General features: G+C 44.1%; 1 protein-coding gene and 1 long non-coding RNA gene across 3 annotated transcripts in view; one reads left to right on the top strand and one right to left on the bottom strand.

Annotated features, from left to right (window-relative positions):
* The window catches only part of LOC309356939, a 202,170-nt gene that overhangs the window by 132,341 nt on the left and 54,595 nt on the right, over window positions 1-15,234 (top strand). The window lies entirely within an intron of this gene.
* The window catches only part of EFL1 (elongation factor like GTPase 1), a 65,267-nt gene continuing 64,331 nt past the window's right edge, over window positions 14,299-15,234 (bottom strand). For both annotated transcript variants that reach the window (XM_081888423.1, XM_081888424.1), the window contains exon 20: window positions 14,299-14,639. In XM_081888423.1, coding sequence (XP_081744549.1) covers window positions 14,451-14,639 — 189 coding nt within the window. In that variant the 3' untranslated portion in view covers window positions 14,299-14,450. The remainder of the gene's footprint in view (window positions 14,640-15,234) is intronic.

Below are 15,234 nucleotides of genomic sequence, written 5' to 3' on the forward strand. Positions count from 1 at the left end.
CCATGCTTAATCGATTGCCCAGTTCACAGCTTCCAGACATCACTCGTGTTCCTTATTGGGTTTTAAAAATATATTGAGTGCATTTGTTCTGCGCTTTTCAGCAAAAAATAAAAATCTCCCAGAGTGGATTACGTACAATCAATTAAAACAAGACAGTCCCTGCCAATAGGCTTAAAATCTAAACAAAACATGGTGCTCAAGGGAAATGGGGCAGGGAGGTAAGAGGGGTGGAGGGCGAGAAATGGAAAATGAGGCGCCGAATCTTAAACAGTAGTTCTGATAATGAGCAGAAGACATAGAAACAGTTCAGAGGTAGGAGCTGGTTTTTCCGGCAGAGATGGTGGAACGAGCCCTGTTTCTCATCTTTCCCTCTGAGTCAGCCTGATGGAACGGCTGCTGAAATTATATATGTGCAAGTTGGGCATGATTTTTTTGTCCTCTATTTCTCTTTCTCCCTTGACACTTTGGTGTGGATAATGGCTCTGTATATTTTACAGTGGTACCTCGGGTTACATACGCTTCAGGTTACAGACTCCGCTAACCCAGAAATAGTACCTCAGGTTAAGAACTTTACCTCAGGATAAGAACAGAAATCGTGCTCCGGCGGCGCGGCAGCAGCAGGAGGCCCCATTAGCTAAAGTGGTGCCTCAGGTTAAGAACAGTTTTAGGTTAAGAACGGACCTCTGGAACGAATTAAGTACTTAACCCGAGGTACCACTGTATTTTACCTGGTTGATTCCTTGATTGTATTTATATCCCATCTTTTGTCCAAGGGACTCAAGGTGGCTCCTCATTTTATCCTCACAATAACGCTGAGAGGAATCTGAGGCTGAGAGCTGCAGGGCTGACTCAGGACTAGGGTTAGACTAGATGACTCTTGAGGTGCCTTCCAGTTCTACAATTTTGTGATTCTAGCTGGCAAATGGGAAAAACACGAAGCTGGACTAGATTCAACTTTGATCCTCTCCAAAAGGGTGCCTCCTGTTCACAAATTGTCTACGTCTATCCACATTCGCCAGGTAACCCCAACATATGCACAGCAGGCGATGCTCTTATCACCCTAATCTAACTGCGATAAGAAGCCAAGCCTTGCATTCTGGTCTGGTTAATAGACGTTTATGGGGCTTACAAGGCAAACATCCCAGCTTCTCATGACAGGTGCACCTGTGATGTGGTCACAGGAAGAAAGCAGCAAACCGACATCCTTTCACTAGTCGATTCACGCTCAAATAAGAGTGTTTGTGATTTAAAGCAGGGCAACTGCAGCTCATTGTACATGGGAACTGCTTTGCTAGAAAGAAAAAAGAAAAACGTAGGTGTGAGAGCAGGAAGGAGATCTGATGCAGTTAAACCGGAAAAAGATAATGCTTTCTTTGCAGATGAACTTTCGAGTCCTGGCTGTTTCTTCCTTATGGTTGTAAACACATGCAGGGACGCAAACTGGAAGTCACAGAGGTAGACTTGCCAATATTAAACAGAGAGAAAGAAACCCACCTTTTATGTATCTTTCTGATCCCTCCTTTCCTTGAAGCCTTTTTACAATATAAAACAAAGCAAACCACTGCAGTTATGTGCAAAGGTAAAGATAAAGGGACCCCTGACAATTAAGTCCAGTTGCAAACGACTCTGGGGTTGCGGCACTCATCTCGCTTTATAGGCAGAGGGAGCCAGTGTTTGTCCGCTTCCGCAAACAGTTTTTCCAGGTCATGTGGCCAGCATAACTAAGCCGCTTCTGACGAAACCAGAGCAGCGCATGGAAACGCCATTTACTTTCCCGCCAGAGCAGTACCTATTTATCTACTTACACTGGCGTGCTTTCGAACTGCTAGGTTGGCAGGAGCTGGGACAGAGCAACGGGAGCGCACCCCGCCGCAGGGATTCGAACCTCCGACCTTTCGATCGGCAAGCCCAAGAGGCTCAGTGGTTTAGACCACTGCACCACCCGCATCCCTAGTCATGTGCAAACTGACTGGCTATAATTCAAGACGGGGAAGGTCATGTGCACTTTATAAAACCATGCCCCATTGTTTCCTTCAGTAAGTGGGGGGAACCTCAGGCCCAGGTGGGGTTGTCAGAGCTCCAGGACTGACCTGACATCCCAGGTTTACCTGCTGCCCTCCAAGTGGCAGAAGCAGGGCTTGAATCTCCAGGTGGCGAGTGCCTTAATTTTTTTTTTAAGAAAAGAAGTCCATGTGTGCAGCTTGTAAGCTTCAGCCTAGAAAGAACATAGTTTCAGATTATCACAGCCTGCCTTCTTCTGCTTCCTTCTCTCCTCTCCCAATTAACCTCCGTCTCCAGGGCTCATTGATGGAAGGGAGTACAGAGGAAAAATCACCAGGGGCTGCCTCTAGGTCTCAGGTTTGGCCCCCAAAATCTCCTGGTCTGGGATGCACCTTCTGGCAAACCAGAGCAGCACACAGAAACACCATTTACCTTCCCACCAGAGCGGTACCTGTTTATCTACTTGCACTTTGACGTGCTTTCGAACTGCTAGGTGGGCAGGAGCAGGGACCGAGCAATGGGAGCTCTCCCCGTCGCGGGGATTCAAACTACCGACCTTCTGATCGGCATGCCCTAGGCTCAGTGGTTTAACCCACAGCGCCACCTGCGTACCTCGGGTTAAATAAGCTTCAGGCTGAGCGTTTTCAGGTTGCGCTCCGCGGTGACCCGGAAGTAACGGAACGGGTTACTTCCGGGTTTTGTCGCTTGCACATGTGCATACGCTCAAAATGATGTCACACGCATGCACAGGGTTCCGGAACAGATCCCATTTGCATCCAGAGGTACCACTGTACCCTGTCCAATTATGTACATTTGCTTGTTCACCTGGTTATTTGTTTCTTATGCATATCAGATTGACAGTAAATAGTTTATTTCCTTAAAATAAAAGAGTTGGTTATACTTAAAAGCACCCACACCCCAAATGTCTGTCAAGGGCTTTCTGAGGGTGTCCCTAATGTCCGAGGCGAGACAGGAGGCTTTCAAAGGGAGGACCTTATCGGTGGTGGTTTCCCCTTCCTAGACTCTCCTCTCCAGAGAGGTGTTCCTTTGTTGTACTTTCAGTAGTATGCAAACACCTTGTCCCTCTGCTAGGCCTTTTAGAACTGAGAGTTTGCAGCCCTGATGCTTTGTGTTTAAAGCTGGCGCCCAAAACACTCGCTGAAATCTTACGATCGTCCCAGTTTGCTTTACCTGTAATTTGAAAGATTTTTTGGCATTTCCCTTTTCTGCAAACCGCCCTGGGAATTTCTGAAGGAGGGCAGTAGAGAAATATCCAGAATCACCCGCGACCCACTTATTTTAACTGAAGGTGCCTCCAGCTTGGAACCTATACTAGTGGCCAAAATTGTGGAAACCTTCTGGGGAAAGTGTATTTCCGAGGTTTGATGGCTCATAACACCCGACTGGCTCTCTAAACACTCCTGCTCATTGGCTACATTCAAATGAAAGAAAGCTTACTGCATATCAACCTAAGCAAGCTGTGCTTTCTTTTTCTGATTATTTGGCTATAACATTTGATAGAATATAGATAAATGAACAAACTTTGTTGCGTTGCATTCCTTATTAAATTATCTTTCCATTGATATATAATTTTATGGTATTACTAAAAAGGAAAAAAGAAAAAAGTGGTGTTATGAGGCCACTAGTGTATGATGCCCTGATCGTGCCTTGTACGCAGCCAGGCCATTGGGTCCATCTAGCTCAGTATCCATATAGTATAGTATAGTATAGTATAGTATAGTATAGTATAGTATAGTATAGTATAGTATAGTATAGCCAACAAAGGTCTCTGTAGTGAAAGCTATGGTTTTCCCAGTAGTGATGTATGGAAGTGAGAGCTGGACCATAAAGAAGACTGATCGCCGAAGAATTGATGCTTTTGAATTATGGTGCTGGAGGAGACTCTTGAGAGTCTCATGGACTGCAAGAAGATCAAACCTATCATTCTGAAGGAAATCAGCCCTGAGTGCTCATTGGAAGGACAGATCCTGAAGCTGAGGCTCCAATACTTTGGCCACCTCATGAGAAGAGAAGACTCCCTGGAAAAGACCCTGATGTTGGGAAAGATGGAGGGCACAAGGAGAAGGGGACAACAGAGGACGAGATGGTTGGACAGTGTTCTTGAAGCTACCAGCATGAGTTTGACCAAACTGCGGGAGGCAGTGGAAGACAGGAGTGCCTGGCGTGCTCTGGTCCAGGGGGTCACGAAGAGCCGGACACGACTAAATGACTAAACAACAACAGCTCCGTATCGACTACACAAACAGGCAGCCACTTGCCAGGGTTTCAAGCAGATCTCTCCCAGTCCTACCTGGAAATGCTGGGGATTGTGCACTCAAGGCCATACCCTCCAACATTTATCCAATAAAAATAGTGATGTTCTATTCCATAATAAATACCCTGCCCATCTGGCTGGGTTGCCCCAGCCACTCTGACTGGCTTTCAACATATAAAAAATCATTAAGCATTAAAAAAAAAACCTTCCCTATACAAGGCTGCCTTCAGATGTCTTCTAAAGGTTGCATAGTTACTACTACTACTACTACTACTACTACTACTACTAATAATAATAATAATTTACCCTGCCCATCTGGCTGGGTTTCCCCAGCCACTCTGGGCAGCTTCCAACAGAACACTAAAATACAATAACCTATTAAAAGCTTCCCTAAACATGGCTGCCTTCAGATGTCTTCTAAAAGTTTGATAGTTTTTCTCTTTGACATCTGGTGGGAGGCCATTCCACAGGGCGGGTGCCACTACCGAGAAGGCCCTCTGCCTGGTTCCCTGTAACTTGGCTTCTCGCAGTGAGGGAACTGCCAGAAGGCCCTCAGCGCTGGACCTCAATATCCGAGCAGAATGATGGAGGTGGAGACGCTCCTTCAGGTATACTGGACCGAGGCCGTTTAGGGTTTTAAGGTCAGTACCAACACTTTGAATTGTGCTCAGAAACTGGGAGCCAGTGTAGGTCTTTCAAGACCGGTGTTATATAGTCTCTGCGGCCACTCCCAGTCACCAGTCTAGCTGCCACATTCTGGATTAGTTGTAGTTTCCGGGTCACCTTCAAAGGTAGCCCCACGTAGAGCACATTGCAGTAGTTCAAGCAAGAAATAACTAGAGCATGCACCACTCTGGCAAGACAGTCTGTGGGCAGGTAGGGTCTCAGCCTGCATACCAGGTGGAGCTGGTCGACAGCTGTCCTGGACACAGAAGTGACCTGCGCCTCCATGGACAGCTGGGAGTCCAAAATGACTCCCAGGCTGCGCACCTGGTCCTTCAGGGGCACAGTTACCCCATTCAGGACCAGGGAGTCCTCCACACCTGCCCTCCTCCTATCCCCCCAAAACAGTACTTCTGTCTTGTCAGGATTCAACCTCAATCTGTTAGCCGCCATCCATATATATTATCTCCTTGACTCGGGGGTTGTATAACACCAATCCCTCCAACATTTCTCTGATGAAAATAAGGACGTCCTAAGGAAAAGAAGGACATTCCAGGATCAGATCAGAAAGCAGGACTGCTTCTGTAAATCCAAAACTGTCCCTGGAAAATTGGGACACTTGGAGGCTCTCCAGAGAGTTGTGGCCTCCACAGTTAACTCTGGAAACCCATTCTCAGTCTCCTGGCTATGTGGTATGATACATAAGAATTTTTGGAACACAGACAAACTCACTGAGAAAAGGAACCCATCATTTGTCTGCTTCCAGGCCTTGATTTTCAAAAGCAAGAATTTCATTAGAAAGAAATAGGGAGTACTATAAAGTACTCTCAGACCTTTCGGAGTGATGTTTGAAAATATCAGGCCTTGCACGGTCGCCCCAATGCATCTCTTTGCATTCAAAAAACTGAACTTAAATCAAAACAAAACAAGGTTAATTGGTATCAGCTGTTTTGGCGGAGGCAGCTGGAGCTGCAGGTTTTATGGACAAAGCCAAGAGACTCGCCGCCTGCAATTTGCAGATTGGAGGAAAGATGATGTCATCTTAATGTGAACAAGGTTAAAATCCCCAAAGACGCATTACTGTGACAATAGGATGAGATCATGCCATATATATTTCTGGTCCAGGGGAAGGGCAGGGCAGGGCGAGGGAAGAGGAAGGACTAAAATCTGAAATCCAGGGCTAAGGAACACTAAAGGAAAGCTTCAAAAGGCTGCCCTTCATTTAAACACAATGTGTGTGAAAAAGCTAGGGATACATTTGGTCATCTCCATTTTAATGGGGATTCCAAGGGACTTTCTCTCTGCCTGCCTGCCTGCCTGCCTGCCTGCCTCTCTCTCTGTCTGTCTCTGAGATCATCAGCAAATACTGAGCCAACAACAACAACTTGGCTAAAAAGAGGGGTAAAAACCAAAAAGGAGAGGAAATAAATGACAAAAACTTCATAGAGGAGGATGTTTTGGGATCCAGAGTGGATTGCGACAAAAAAAATACCCAGCAAAGCCACAAAAAGGAATTTAAAAGCAAATAAAGAATGAACTGCTGACTAAGTGGTTTGTGTGTTTTTTTAAAAAAAATATCCTGTACTTTCTGTAAGTAAAGTAGCCCATATGCCTTTGATGGAGGACAAGCCTCTGTTTGAAGCGCTGTCTGGTTCAAGCTTAGTTTTAAAATAAAGAACCGTAAGAAGGGGGAGCAGGAGGTTGCTTGAAGTTGCCCATCTACAGGTAGCGGCATCTGGGCAGCAAACCGAGCAGTCAAGAAGACAGAGCACACTCTTCCCCCTTATGATGAGATGTATTAAAATTGGAGTCAGTCTGTCCAAAATCGCATCTGCACAGACATGCAAAGCATGTCATCCTGTTTTGGGGTTAGGCATTTTGTTGTTTTTTGGGGTTAGCTGAGACTCCAAAACAGGCTTTTCAGTAAAAGAAAGGCTGTCCCTGAGTTTTAAAAAAAGCTCTTTTGAGCTGAACAGGTACATCTTCACTCAAAGGCTGGTGCCCAAACTTTTTTCAAAGACCAAAGTTGTTGACCTTTCTTTTGGGATTGAAGTTGTTGCAATTTTTGAGGGTTTTACCCCTGGAAATAAACCGCCACGGGGGCTGGATTAAATCAACCGGGGGACTGGATTAGGCCCCCAAAACGGATTTTGGACATGCCTGGCTTAAGCAGAGAATGAAATAGATGAAACACTTCTGTTACAGTTCTATCACTGATCTGTGACTTTGGCTTTTATATGGTTTTTCATTGTGCACATATTTGTTGCATACATATAGTGGTACCTCGGATTAAGTACTTAATTCGTTCTGGAAGTCTGTTCTTAACCTGAAGCACCACTTTAGCTAATGGGGCCTCCTGCTGCTGCCATGCCGCTGGAGCATGATTTCTGTTCTCATCCTGAAGCAAAGTTCTTAACCCAAGGTAATATTTCTGGGTTACCGGAGTCTGTAACCTGAAGCATCTGTAACCCGAGGTAAGGTAAAGGTAAAGGCACCCCTGCCCATACGGGCCAGTCTTGACAGACTCTGGGGTTGTGCGCCCATCTCACTTAAGAGGCCAGGGGCCAGCGCTGTCCGGAGACACTTCCGGGTCACGTGGCCAGCGTGACAAAGCTGCATCTGGCGAGCCAGAGCCGCACACGGAAACGCCGTTTACCTTCCCGCTGGTAAGCAGTCCCTATTTATCTACTTGCACCCGGAGGTGCTTTCGAACTGCTAGGTTGGCAGGCGCTGGGACCGAGCAGCGGGAGCGCACCCCGCCGCAGGGATTCGAACCGCCGACCTTTCAATCGGCAAGTCCTAGGCGCTGAGGCTTTAACCCACAGCGCCACCTGCGTCCCTGTAACCCGAGGTACCACTGTATATTAAATTGTGGCATGCAAGTATTTTGTATAACTAAATGATAAAAGAACGGGAGTTCCATAAGCAGAGCTGACAGATCTAGAAGGTGGTAAGATTTATTCACTTCTCTGCCTTTGCATGTGCAACTTGCAATGGGATCCCATACTCAGAAGTCCAACCAATGGCCCTTACCCCCTTGGTGAGTATAGCAGGTATGAGGAACCTTTGACCCTGCAAATGCTCCTAAACTACAACTCCCATAATCCTAAGCCATTGGCCATGCTTGCTGGGGTTGATGGGATTTGTAGTTCAGCAACGTCTGGAGAGTCAAAGGTTCCCAACTTCAGGGTGTAGGATTGCGGCCCACACTGCACATTCCTTTTGGAACAGGGCATTCTAAATGAGGTTCTAACATTCCCACCTGTATTCTGAAAAATATTCTAAAATTGTTCTGCAGCATAAACACGACTGCATGTGATGAGAGTTCCCACCCCACCAAAGAATGATTAAATATTATTTTGGAAGTGAGAGAGATGACATTCACAGAACCATGTCCCAGAATTATTAATTTTTTTGGGGGGGGAGCATTCTAAAACATTTTTATTTTTTAAAAATAGACTTCAAAGAAGTTTGGGGGAAAAGCATTTTTAGATTACAGTAGTGTGCACACTTAAGCAATTAAGCAAGGGCATTTGATTAGCAACCCCCGTCTGCTACTTAGCCTCTTTATTCCTATGGAAGCAGTAAGGGTGTACTTCGTTTTTCCACCCATAATTTCTCCATTTTGACTTTATTTCTGTTAAATAAATCATGACATGATGTAGTATGTCATGTGTTGTTCCTCTGAGGTTGTGTTTAGTGTATTGGTCCGAATATAAGCCGCCCCCCCAATTTGCAACCTTACAAAAATTGGCTTTTATGATATTGCTGCTGAAACAGACATACAGTAAAACGGAACAGGTGTGAGTGCCTGCAGAATTTTAAGGGGGCGGCTTATATTTGGGTATTCTCCCCCCCCCCAAATTTTAAAGGTGCGGCTTATATTCGGTTGCGGCCTATATTCGGGCCAATACAGTACCTACTGTATTTTTCCGTGTATAAGACTAGTTTTTTTTTAATTAAAAAGTGATGCTAAAAATTTGGGCTCGTCTTATACACGGGGCAATCTCCCCCCATTTTCTCAATTTTTAGTTCAAAAGAAGAGGGAGCGTCTTATACACTGGGGCATGCTATACACGGAAAAATACGGTAATTTTAAGACCTGCTAAGGAACATATGATTGTTATTATGTCTTCATATGTTAAGCCACATAATTCAAAGAGAGTGCACTTCCTTGTTCCTATGACTGTATCTCTCTGTACATGAGAGAGAAAATGAGATAAAATATACAAAGACACCTATCACATATTCTACGATTAGATTCTCTACTCCGGCATTTTGCTTACGTCAGTGTCTGCAAAGAAGCTCAACACTCTTGGAGCCTCGCAATCGAAATCAGAAGACCTGCATGGTTGCGTGTTTCCTAAAGACTTACAACTGTCGTCCTTTTTCCTGCTGAGGTCAGTCCAGCTTCCTAAGCACAAGAATTGCTTGGAGCATTGAGAGGGAGATTTAAGCATTATCCTACAGCTGGAAGAAAAAGATTCTCTCGCTTTCCACAAACATCCTTCGTGCAGAAAAGTGAAGTCATTTCAGATTGATTTAATTTACTTTTTTAAAATTTTAGCAATTGTGGTTCTTTGCTCTTCTGTAAGCAAGCAACACAGCTAAGTTTGAAAGTTCAGAACGAACAGGACGGTATTTCATTCTGAGCTTAATCTTTTGATGCAAAAATAGGCTGCAATAAATTAAACTTGACTTGGATTAGTAACTGGAAAATGGAGAGCATTTCCCTTCAACAGTTTCTATACACTTCAGGCTAACAAATCTAAACCAGCTTGATACTAGTTTAGCAGTCACATAAAGAATCTTGTTGGTTAATGTTAGAAATAGTGGTTTTTTTCTGGAGGGAAGTGGAATCTCTTCTGTAATTTCCTATCTTGAAAAATCAGATATGATTCTTATAAAATGTTGAAAATAGCAACTCTGTTGTGCTCTATCCCCTTATGCTGCACAACTGACCCTGAGCCTTGGTTATCGAAAGACCAAATGCTTCCCCTTAGAAACATAAGCAGCTAATTTACCCAGATTCAAAATCAGATAAATTCTTCTGGTCTAAAACGGTTGTTTATCAGTTTTCTACTGGTGAAATCCTTGATATTTGCAGATATTCATGTACTTGTAAATCATATTCCTGTAGTATAACTGCAGGCAGCAAAAGTGGATTTTGTGAGCCTTTATGGTCTCCAAGAGACTTGGAAGGATTAACACCTGCTGTTTGTCTGAGCACCTCACTGTCCAGGCTGCATTTCAACATATTTCCTATAAATGTCGATTTTGTGGGAATACATCTTTGGACAGCTAAAGGATGAATAAATATATTGATGGTGATTATATCCTTAATGTACTTGATGCTGTTTGTATCAATATATATTATGTATTTCCTTTTTTTCACTGTTAACTTGCAAAAAAAAGCCAAACTCAAAACCACTGGTCCGCCTAGCTTAGTATTTATTTGTCTACGCCAGGGATAGCCAATGTGTTGCCCTCCAGAGGTTGTTGCCCTACAATTCCCATCAGCATTGATAACAGGCATGATGGGAATTAGAGTCCAACTGCTGGAGGACAGCTTTCCAGCGTCTCACTGTTTCCCAGTCCTAACTGGAGATGAGATGCTGGACTTTTTTTCATGCAAATGATGGGCTCCACCACCAAGTTCCTTGCCTTAAAATATTTATTTCTTTATTGGAATTATGAGTCTTCTTCTTTACAGACAGTAAACTCAAAGCGACATACAATTTAAAACAAAATAAAATAAAAATCATGTAAGGACGACAATGCAGACATCAGGCAAAAAGGTTGCTCTTAAGGTCTGATGTCCTGGGAGAATGGACTGCATCATGTAATCAAGATTCTCTGGCTTCAAGTTGCTACTGCACTTTTCTTCTTGTGCAAAGATTATTTCTGGAAATGTTATTTTGAGCAGAGGCACACATTTGGGCTCATTTCACTCAGGAGAAGAATCTTTTCTTAAGCCAGAATCGTGCCAAAGCTCTCCCGCACTGGGAAATGCCAGCGAGCAATTAGCAAGGGACCGATTAGAGCAAATCCACATGTGAAGGTTATTTCCCGCAATAACACAATTTTCACGTGAAAAACCTGCATATGCAATACTGCTGTTATCAGGCATTCAAAACGCTATCCCCACAGGGTTTGCTAGCCAATTAAAATATTGGACTCAGTCCTTCCCTTCATTAAAAATCCATTTTATTTCCATAAACAGGAGAGGCTGCAGACGGAGCAATTTAGCAAGGAATGGTGAGACAGATGACATCATTTCTTGGCAGAGACATGGGAGGCTGGGGTATCCCCTCTCTCTCCTTCAGTCTTTTAAATGCATTTTTTGGGCTATTCCAACCAGGCAAGAAAAAGCATGCTATTGAGAAAGAAAACGGGCAAGTGAGGCCATTTAATAAAATGCATGGGAGAATAATTGGCAGGAGGAGGTAATAATCACAGGAGAATTCCAGTCCACAGGTGTTTCTTAGAACCTTTGGAGATCTCGAACTATTTCCCAAGCTTCTGGTAGCTGAATCAATTTCTCCACCTGCCCTGAATTAAAACGGAAGTCTTATTTACTCTTACAACAAAAAGAGTACAGAGTACAAAAAGGAAGAGTCATCAGTCCTACTGGCGTCTCAGTACAAGCTGCTGTTCTCAAGTGGTATTAAGCATGTTTGACATCATGTGTATTTTCTTTTTACACACACACACTGATGTAAAACACCAGGCACTGCACAAACTCCTGCCCCCAATCAAGACTGGAACCAAAGCATGCACACTCTCGTGACACTGCCAAGCTGCATTCCCCTACATACCTGCAGGACGTGGCTGGAGCTGTGCTCTAAACCACCGAACCCCTTGGGCTTGCCGATCAGAAGGTCGGCGGTTCGAATCCCCACGACGGGGAGAGCTCCCGTTGCTCGGTCCCTGCTCCTGCCAACCTAGCAGTTCGAAAGCACATCAAAGTGCAAGTAGATAAATAGGTACCGCTGCAGCCGGAAAGTAAACGGCGCGTTTGCATGCGCTCAGGTTTCCACCATGGTGTTCCGTTGCGCCAGAAGCGGTTTAGTCCTGCTGGCCACATGACCCGGAAAGCTGTCCATGGACAAACACCGGCTCCCTCGGCCTGAAAGTGAGATGAGCGCCACAACCCCATAGTCGCCTTTGACTGGACTTAACCACCCAGGGATCCTTTACCTGCAGCAATGAATTTTATTTTATTTTCACCCATGCAATGTTGATGGGTTTCCAAACAGGACAATTGTTGAGCACGGGAAGAACATGCCTTTACTTACCAGAGCACATACACCCAGGACTTGGATTATAAATATTAACTGAGGCAGGAGGGAGAGAATAATTGCACTGAATGCTCCATTTTTTAAAAAAACAACAACAACACAAGAGAATGATTTAACAGTAGTCTTCATGCTTTCTTTTTAAGTGTATTCAGACAGTGGGGTGGGGCTAAGAAAACACTTTTCCTCAACACATTTATAAATAATCTGGAACTAAAAGAGGATCTCAGGCATGGGTGTCCAACAAACCTTACCCTTGTTTGCCTAAGCGTTCCTATTCTTCCCTGTTGCTTACTAGAGAGGGCAGATTAATTTATTTAAGTCATCTCTCTCCTGAATCTACTGCTGTCCATCAATTTCACTGCGGGATCCCGAGTTCCCAGTATATTATAAGAGAGGGAGAAAAACGTCCTCACAACGTAAGATGTCCTATGGAAGCTCCCTAAACCAGAGTATTAATTGTCCTGACCCTTTTATCTGAGCACTAATAATTTTGCTCAATTTAGCCTCAACAGTTTTATCAGGATCTAAATCACAAGTGTATCAAATCTGCAGGAAATAAGTTGCTGCAAGTACCTAAATTTTTCAATGACAGCACAAGGTGTTAATTAAGAGAGTAATAAGGACTCATTTATGTAAAGCAACTGTTTTCAAGAAAGCGTTTTTGGTTGTTTTTTTAATCCTGACATGCCTGAAAAGCTATTGAAAAGCTTTTTCATTACTGAAAAAGATCAGTAATGAAAATTTCCAACTGAAGACAGACAGTAGGTGCATATTTCACTTCAGAGAGGGTAACACTGAGGCCAAGATAGCACTCCACATGAAATAAGCGGGCACTTGCCTAGTTAAATGAAATCTTAAGCTGCACTTAGTAAGGTACACTTACTAGCAAGGAATCCCTATTTAAATCAGTGGGATTTACTTCCAGGAAGACACAAAAAAGAAGTGCAAAATTAGTTGATATTATTAGGCAAGCTTCAGCTGATTAAAAAGGTAAAGGTACCCCTGCCCGTACGGGGCAGTCTTGACAGACTCTGGGGTTGTGCGCCCATCTCACTTAAGAGGCCAGGGGCCAGCGCTGTCCGGAGACACTTCCGGGTCACATGGCCAGTGTGACATCGCTGCTCTGGCGAGCCAGAGCTGCACACGGAAACGCCGTTTACCTTCCCGCTGGTAAGCGGTCCCTATTTATCTACTTGCACCCGGAGGTGCTTTCGAACTGCTAGGTTGGCAGGCGCTGGGACCGAGCAGCGGGAGCGCACCCCGCAGCAGGGATTCAAACCGCCGACCTTTCGATCAGCAAGTCCTAGGCGCTGAGGCTTTAACCCACAGCGCCACCTGTGTCAGCTGATTAAATCTACATAAATTTGAACAGGAGATGAAACCACAGTTCAGAAGCAAAACCATGCCCAGTTCTTGGTGATGCAGGCATGTATCACAGAAGACACTATCTTAGAAGAGTCCTTCCCCTTTCCACTCCCACCCAGGACAGAAAACCTTTTGAGGTGGCACTTATTAAAATCTGCAGATGGTTAAGTACTCACGGTGAAAACCCACAGAGCTCTCAAGACCCATATCTGTTTTCACTGAGGTATGGTTCATGAGATTAATGGTTTTAGACTGTCTTTTTACTGCTTTTTATCATTTTAGGGGACAATTGTTTTATTGTTTATTGCCGGTTTTATTTCTCAGGTGCGTTTTGCTCTATTCCATTTTATTTTGCAAGCCGCCTTGAGGGAGGTTTTGCCACTGGAGGAGGCGCAAAACTATTTCAATTAATAAACATTGAATTATTCATTCATTCATTCAAAAAATGCTGGCCGATTAATCAGGAGTAGTATTCTAATAAATGAAAATGTTCTACATCGATCCATCTATAGCTGGTTAAAATTAGACCAAATGCTGATGCCTATTTGACTCAAGGTATGCGGGGATCCTGGATCAGCCCTGCAGGTGTCCCTTGGCAGATGAGGAGATGTGAAAACAGCTCCCAGGAGGTAGGACGTTTGCAAGCCGCTAATATAATAAGGAAGCTGTAGTGTATAATCACAAGAAAAGAAGTTGGAAAGGCTTAGGTTTATTAAAACTCAAGCCACAGACAACTCACAGTAAGAAAACCCACATAGAATTGTACATCCAAGGTGACTTTTTTTGAATCTCCGGTACAGAAGATAATCCACCTGCACTTAACAGAGAAAGAGAATTGAAGGCAGCTATTTGTTTCTGCTGAGAGTCCTTTGCTTCTCAGCATGCTCCACGATTTTCTCGTCTACATAAAGTCCCTTCCGCTTCCTTACAGCATTCATGTACTTGCGGGCCTGGTTCTCGGAGTCTGCCTTCTCCCCAAAGTGCAAGTACTCTTCCTCTGTGGTTGGTACCCAATATGGATCATCTGAAATTACCTAGGGGGGGGGGGGAAAGAGAGGAATTGTGCAAAGAGCTGAATTAATGGAAGGGGCGGCAGCAATGAACAGTGATTTTTGACCGTCGGCTAAAAGCAGACATAGTTGAAATTAGGAAAGATGCACTCAAATCTTTAAAAGGTACCAGTAGTCACCTAAAAAGGAATGAAAAATAATTTCTGCTCAGTATGTCACTGACAATTATTGGAGTACAGTTATTTGGCTGATATCTCTCTTCCTCTATTCCATCCCTCTTTTTTTAAAAGTTTTCAGTTCCTTCTTTTCTTTTGTTGATTTTCTCCTTTTTTTTCTGTGGGCGTGTGCTGATTTCCCAGAGCAATCAACAAAGCAGCCTGTAAGAAGTGCAGCTGTATAAATATATATTTGCATTTGCATTTTCAGTTTCACAGGGAATCCTGGTTTATTCTCGCAACAACCCTGAGAGGTAAGGCGAGACAAAGAGATACGTTTTATGAAGTTTCCTGGTCAATTTTGGGTTCAGCGCTGTGCATGCGCGCACGATCATGCACATATCAGTCGCGCATTTACAAGGAGGTGAGAGTTATCCCATTTTTAAGCTTTACAATAGCCTTGT

Source organism: Podarcis melisellensis, assembly GCF_964234715.1.
Source record: "Podarcis melisellensis genome assembly, chromosome: 14".
NCBI lineage: Eukaryota > Metazoa > Chordata > Lepidosauria > Squamata > Lacertidae > Podarcis > Podarcis melisellensis.